At 55.4% G+C, this 6,295-nt stretch overlaps 1 protein-coding gene across 1 annotated transcript; it reads left to right on the top strand.

Moving 5' to 3' along the window:
* The first annotated feature begins 3,204 nt into the window (after window positions 1-3,204).
* On the top strand, window positions 3,205-4,790 carry LOC123041812 (expansin-B5). Its single transcript, XM_044464374.1, has 4 exons — window positions 3,205-3,365; window positions 3,450-3,562; window positions 3,646-3,836; window positions 3,960-4,790. Exons 1-4 carry the CDS (start codon window positions 3,230-3,232, stop codon window positions 4,303-4,305), a joined length of 786 nt encoding a protein of 261 aa, XP_044320309.1. The 5' UTR covers window positions 3,205-3,229; the 3' UTR covers window positions 4,306-4,790.
* Window positions 4,791-6,295: the final 1,505 nt, after the last annotated feature.

The following is a 6,295-nucleotide window of genomic DNA, read 5'->3' as shown; positions in this document are numbered from 1 at the left end:
CGGAAGGCGAAGGCGACGACGTGGCAGATGGCGCAGCTTGACGAAGAATTCGCAGGGATTATCCTCAACATGGCCCTCCATCGGAGGAAGGGCTGCTAGAGGGGGCGAGGCGTATCTGCCGCCCCGTCCTCCTCTCCCCCGGGCTCCACGGCGGCCTCGGCATCGCCCCCTTCCACTCCCTCTAGCGGCCGGCTCCGCCGCTACGAGTTCTTGGGGAGGAGTGATGCGCTGTCTGGCCGAAACCCTCGCCGCCATTGATGAAGCATCGCCACGCCCCCTCGCCATAGCAGAAGAAGAAAGGAAGCAGAGATGGAAAGAGGCAGCCGGCGAAAGGTTGGGAGGCACCATCCCTCCTGTGCCCCTCTTTATAAAGGGGCAGGGGCGAGGCTCGGCCGCCCCCTCTCAGCCAATCCGGCCTCTTGAGATGACAACGTGCAGGGCCGTTGACCGCCCTCCCCACTCCATTGTAAGCGCATGGGAATCAACCCACACGCGCGCAACTATCCACGAGCCCTGCGCCTGTCATTCGCTCTGCATGCAGTGAACGTGGCGCAAGGAGCGGGCGCGATGGGGCGCATGGAACAACGGTTCCCGAGCAAGGGCAGTAAATGGGAGGCGGCCATGCGGTCTCGAAGAGACACGCAAGCCGCCTCTTTACTGTCCACCGAAAAGTGACGCCAGCGTGCCCACGTCATGCGCGCGCAAGACCCCCACGTCATGCGTTCAACGCAGGTCGTGTGGAGGCGCAGCAGGCGAAACAGTGGCCGTGGTAAAATCCGCCTCAACTACCCGCTCACCATTCTGGGCCTGGCCCAACAACGCGTTGCGCCTATGTGTGACCCAGGCCCGGGGGCTCCTGTCGGTGCACAAAAGTAGGGGCCTAGCTTTTGACCCCTTTACTTGTGCACGGGCAGTCAGAGCCGCCTGCCACGACCGCACATGAGCAAGGCAAGAGAGGGAAGCCGGAGAAAAGCCAAGGCCACAGGGACAAGCAAAGCAAAACAACAACAAAGGACCAATACCACAAAGATTGCATGGGCAATGCAAGTTGCCCCGGCAAGGACCCTTGCCGAGGGCAGCCCCAGCAGCCCCGACGAGATCCTTGCTGGGGCAGCTCGTCCACACCCACTGAGCGAGCCACCTTCGAGCCCACCAACGCTGAGCAGTCGCGTTGGGATAGGATTCGGGAGGCACCTCTGTGGTGGCATGCAGATCTTTGTGAAGACATAAAGCAATCAAGATCAAATGGGGATAGGAAGGCAACCATCCCCATCGAAGAAACCCACAGGACCCCCCGGCAAGATCCTTGCCGGGGAAGCCGGCGCGCCGCGGCAAGACCCTTGCCGGGGCACCCGGCAAGACCATCGCCAAGCGTCCCGGCAAGGCCACTGCCAAGCCCGCACCAGCCAAGTTCCTACCGCCGTTCATGCGCAGCCACCGACCCAACCAGCTCGGCAGGCACCTGCGTGGCAGCATGCAGACCTTCGTGGAGGCTCCATCACCGCGCCACCTCAGCTGCCTGCCTGCCTACATGGCACCGCATGCGTTGCTGACCGGGGCGTGTGTCGAAGCCAGGAGGGGCGGCGACGGACGAGACGGGCCTCACCCCCGTCCCCCAATAAAGTGACGGACACCTAAGCCCCGCATTTAATGCGTCTTGTCCTGTAATACTAGCGATAATTAACCTCGTGATGCTGTAGCACTTTCCACCTCCTGTGTGCCACTGTGGCAGCCCCTTTCGCCTATAAAAGGAGGGCCATGGCATACTGAGAAGGGATTCGGCTCTTTTGAACCTCGCAACACCCAGAGCTAGTTCGAGAGCTCAAGAACACTAATACAACCACCAAAACAGGATCGTATGGTTTTATGCATCTTTGCGGCCCGAACCTAGGTAAATTCCCTGTGTGCCATCCCCTAGTCCCGCTCTTCTCACGATTCCGCGCCCCTCAACCGCGGAAGGGATTCCAGTGATCTCATATGTGCCGTTTTCCACCGACAGCGTTGATGGTGGGCGGCCCCGCCGCTGGCGACGACCGCCTCCTCCACGCCTCCCCACTGCCCCTCCTCTCGCCCGGGCAGCGTGCCCCGCCCACGCCCATCATGTTGCTTGATGCCTCGCCGAACCACCCTGCCCGTGCGCCGCATGCACGCCCCTATAGCAGGCTGCCTCACACACAATCGCACGCGTCCTCCAGCGGGCCTCCCGTCTTGCCTGCAGCCGGCAGGCCATGGTGCCTCTGCCGTCCGCTGGCTCTCCGCCCCGGCTCCAACTCCGACGCCTCTGTTGGCCCCTTTCCTCCACTTCCCCGTCTCCTTTCTGTCGACCCCCTCCTCCTTCCCTTGTGCGCGGCAGCAGGAGGGAGCGCCGCGCCCCATCTCCTCTTCATTGAGCCGCCTCCTGCCCCGAGCAAAGAGCTCGCACCGCCCCCCACCGAAGGCCGGCCTTGACCCAGTGCGCCCAAACCAATCCACGCAGCAGGCAGCCACCGAGGAGCCCGAGCTCCTCCCATGGACCCCAGCTGCAGCTCGCTATGAGCGCCGCCCCTCCCCCTCCTCTGTTTTTCCTCTAACGGAGCTGCTATTTTTTTCGATCGTAATCCAATGAAGCCTGGGAGGAAGCCCATCACCATATCGGCCCAGTATAGCTGGCGTACGAAGTAGGAGGGACGATGTAGCACAAAGTAGCGATTCAAGTCGGCGATTCAAGTCGTTTTCTATACCGATGGCAACATTAGTACCACCTCGCGTATATGTTTTAAATTTAAACTGAAAGCGTAAATTTAAGGAAAAAAGCGTATTATGACGGTAAAGCCAAGGAGTCAATCCGTGCTTTATTATTAGGGAAAGATTATCTGATGCGTTCAAATGTGCATCAAATTTGTTTATTTTCATTGAAATTTTGAAATATAACGGGACATATGCAGACAGCTTTGGATGACCGACGCATCCGTATTTGTGGACTGGTCCTTTCCCGTCTTCGGACAAATGCGGTGTCCGATTTAGTGGACGGCGTTCGAGATGCACTTAGACACAACGAAAAACTAACTATAGTTGCGCCACATTCTCATGTCTATAGTCCTCCTATAATTAAAACTGTCCTATATGTACCACCCAAATAATCCCTATATATAGATTTGCAAGTTGACCAATCGTTACTATAAAACGGTACCTATATATATACATGCCATCAAATAGTATCTTTTCTTCATTCCGTCAACCAAGAGAAACAATGGCTTGCAGGCGAGGCATATTCCTATTTGCCACCTTCGCCGTCCTGTCAATCCTATCACTCCCAAGGGCGACGCACGGCTGGGCGAACGGCGGCGCAACGTGGTACGGCGGCCCTAACGGCGACGGCAGCGAAGGTACATTCATGGATATGAATTTGACGCACGATAACTGGCGACAACGCAAGAAAACTCACTCTACTACGCCAATGCGATACGCAGGTGGCGCGTGTGGTTATAAAAGCGATGTCGGCCAGGACCCGTTCTCGTCGTTGATCGCCGCCGGCGGAGCGGGCATCTTCAAGAACGGCAAAGGCTGCGGTTCATGCTATCAGGTGGACGACACAGTCGTTTGTTCCATGTGCCACGTTTGACGTTCAGATTATTTTGGTGTGCTAATTAATCAAATGGCCTACAGATCAGGTGCAAAGAGAACCCGGAATGCTCCGGCAAACACGTAACCGTCGTCATTACCGACCAGTGCCCCGACGCGCAGTGTCAGAAGAGGCCGCACTTCGACATGAGCGGCACCGCCTTCGGCGCCTTGGCCAAGCCCGGGATGGCGGAGAAACTACGTAACGCCGGAGTCCTCAATATCGAATTCGAGAGGTGAAAAAGGCATTCAAGTTTTGTCTTACAGATCGATCTCGTCCGATTAACGTTCTGCACACGTACGGATGTGCTGTGATAGGCCGAGCATCAGATGTTGGTTTCTTACTTTTCTTTCATCAGGGTGCCATGCAAGTACCATGGCAAGAAGATTAGCTTCAAGATGGACTCGGGCGCCAACCCGTTCTACCTCGCCATGCTGGTCGAATACGAGGCCGGCGACGGAGACCTCAACTCCGTGGAAGTCATGGAGGCCGGCGGCAAAAAAGGCTACGCCAAGTGGGAAAAGATGCGGCAGTCGTGGGGCGCCCTGTGGTGCATGGAGTCCAAGACCGGGAAGCCTCTGGAAGCCCCATTCTCCTTCCGGCTCACCTCGAGTTCCGGCAAGGTGCTCGTCGCCAACAATGTCGTCCCCGCCGGGTGGAATGCTGGGAAGTGCTACGAGTCCAAGGTGAACTACCCCGCCTGAAGGCCTGCTTGGTGGCGGAGACAGGACTCTTTGAGGAGCGTGGACAGGCCACAGGTCAAATAAATGGTGAACAACCGATATGAGTTCCTAAAAAATGGTGAACAATTCGTGATCCGTAATCGCGGATGGATACATCTCATCATGTAACTATAGGTACAAAATTTGAAATTGGAGATCGGTTGGAAATTAGCACTCACTTAACGTAAAAACTGCATGTATAATTTTATCGCCATTTTGTATAGTATTAATTCAAAGATTGTTGGATAACGTGGAAGAAATGTATGCATCAACATAGAGAGGAAATGGCCCTAGATGTTAGAGTATGTATAGGATAGAGATATTTCATTCAAACTGTAATCTATCTCTATCTCCTTTTCTTCCTCTCTCTGTACCGAACTCTCCCTGAGATCGATCTTCCCGATCTCTTCTTGTACTCTAAGGCATTGCCAATATATATAAACATGCGGCCCGAGACAAAGGCTTCAACGCTTCCAACCCAACTTACATGGTAATCAGAGCATCTTCCTCTCAGATCGAAGATCGCATCTAGCTACCTTCCCGCGGCTGAGATCATGTCTTCCTCCGCAGCCCTATCTTCCACCACGAGCACGCTTTCCACCTCCATGTCCTCCACCTTCGCATCATCATCCAGCAGCAGCTCTGTTCCTCTCGGACCGCCACCATAGGAGAAGCTAACAAGGGGAAACTTCCTTCTATGGAAGGCCGTCGTGCTACCACAGATCAGACGCGCACAGATGGAGCACCACCTTGATGGGAAGAGTCCGGAACCACCGGCCACCCTCACCATCACCAAAGATGGCAAAGAAGAACAGATCGCCAACTTCGCCCGAACTCTCTGGTACGCACAGCAGCAACAACTCCAAGGGTATCTGATGGGATCTCTGTCCCGTGAGATCCTTGCTCAAGTTGCCACGCTCCAGACGCCGGCCGAAGTATGGAGCGCCATCAACGCCATGTTCGCCGCCCAGAGCCAAAGTCAGGCCATCAACACCCGCATCGAGCTCACGAACCTGAAGAAAGGTAACATGTCCACCATAGAATATCTTGGCAAAATCAAAACTCTTACAGATGAAGTCGCATGCTGCACCGGAGTCCCTCTTCCCGATCCCGAGATCGTCTCCAAGATCATGGCTGGCCTCGATCTGGATTACAATCCAGTCGTGTCCGCCCTGTCTGCTAGGGTTGAGCCAGTCTCGGTTCAGGAGCTGTACAGCCAGCTCTTGAGCTTTGATACTCACCTCGCTCTCCTTCACAGCACCAACATCAGACATTCCTCTTTCAACTCAGCGGCTCGTGGGCGCGGTCACTAGGGACAGAGTCGCAATGCCAACGGCGGCGGTCGTGGCCGCGGCAACTACCAGGGCGAGGGCGCTCGTTCTGGTGGTGGCAGCAACTCAGGAGGCGACGGCTTCAACAACAACATGGGAGGTGGTGGCTTCAACAACAACAACAGCTGCCGCGCTTCCTCAAATCGCCGCCCTCGCTGCCAACTATGCAAGAAGTCGGGCCATGAGGTCATGGACTGTTGGCACAGATATGACGAAGACTTCGTCCCCGACGCTCGTCATGCTGCTGCAGCCATCCGTGAAGAAGGAGGAGGAGGAGATGGCGTTTGGTACGTGGACTCGGGTGCAACAGATCATGTCACCAGCGAGTTAGAACAACTTGCACTACGAGAGAGATACCACAGCGTCGACTAGATTCACACCGCGGCAAGTGGTGGAGGTATGGATATTTGTCACATTGGACAAGCTTTCATTAATTCCTCTAATCTGAAACGTGATCTAGTCCTTAAAGACGTCCTTCATGTTCCACAAGCTGACAAAAACCTTGCATCTATGTCTCGTCTAGCCACTGATAATAATGTCTTCTTTGAAACTCACCCTCGTTACTTTTTTATAAAGGACCGGGCAACGACGGGAACTTCTTCATCACGGTAGATGCATTGGAAGGCTCTACCCCATCACAT

Source organism: Triticum aestivum, chromosome 2B, assembly GCF_018294505.1.
Source record: "Triticum aestivum cultivar Chinese Spring chromosome 2B, IWGSC CS RefSeq v2.1, whole genome shotgun sequence".
Lineage (NCBI taxonomy): Eukaryota > Viridiplantae > Streptophyta > Magnoliopsida > Poales > Poaceae > Triticum > Triticum aestivum.
Note: the sequence above shows the minus strand (reverse complement) of the source record. Positions and strands in the feature narration are given on the sequence as shown.

Coding starts and splice junctions, on each gene's coding strand:
- LOC123041812 (XM_044464374.1), top strand. CDS start 3,230: ATGGCTTGCAGGCGAGGCATATTCCTATTTGCCACCTTCGCCGTCCTG. Junction 3,366..3,449: donor TAACGGCGACGGCAGCGAAG/GTACATTCATGG, acceptor TGCGATACGCAG/GTGGCGCGTGTGGTTATAAA. Junction 3,837..3,959: donor CTCAATATCGAATTCGAGAG/GTGAAAAAGGCA, acceptor TTCTTTCATCAG/GGTGCCATGCAAGTACCATG.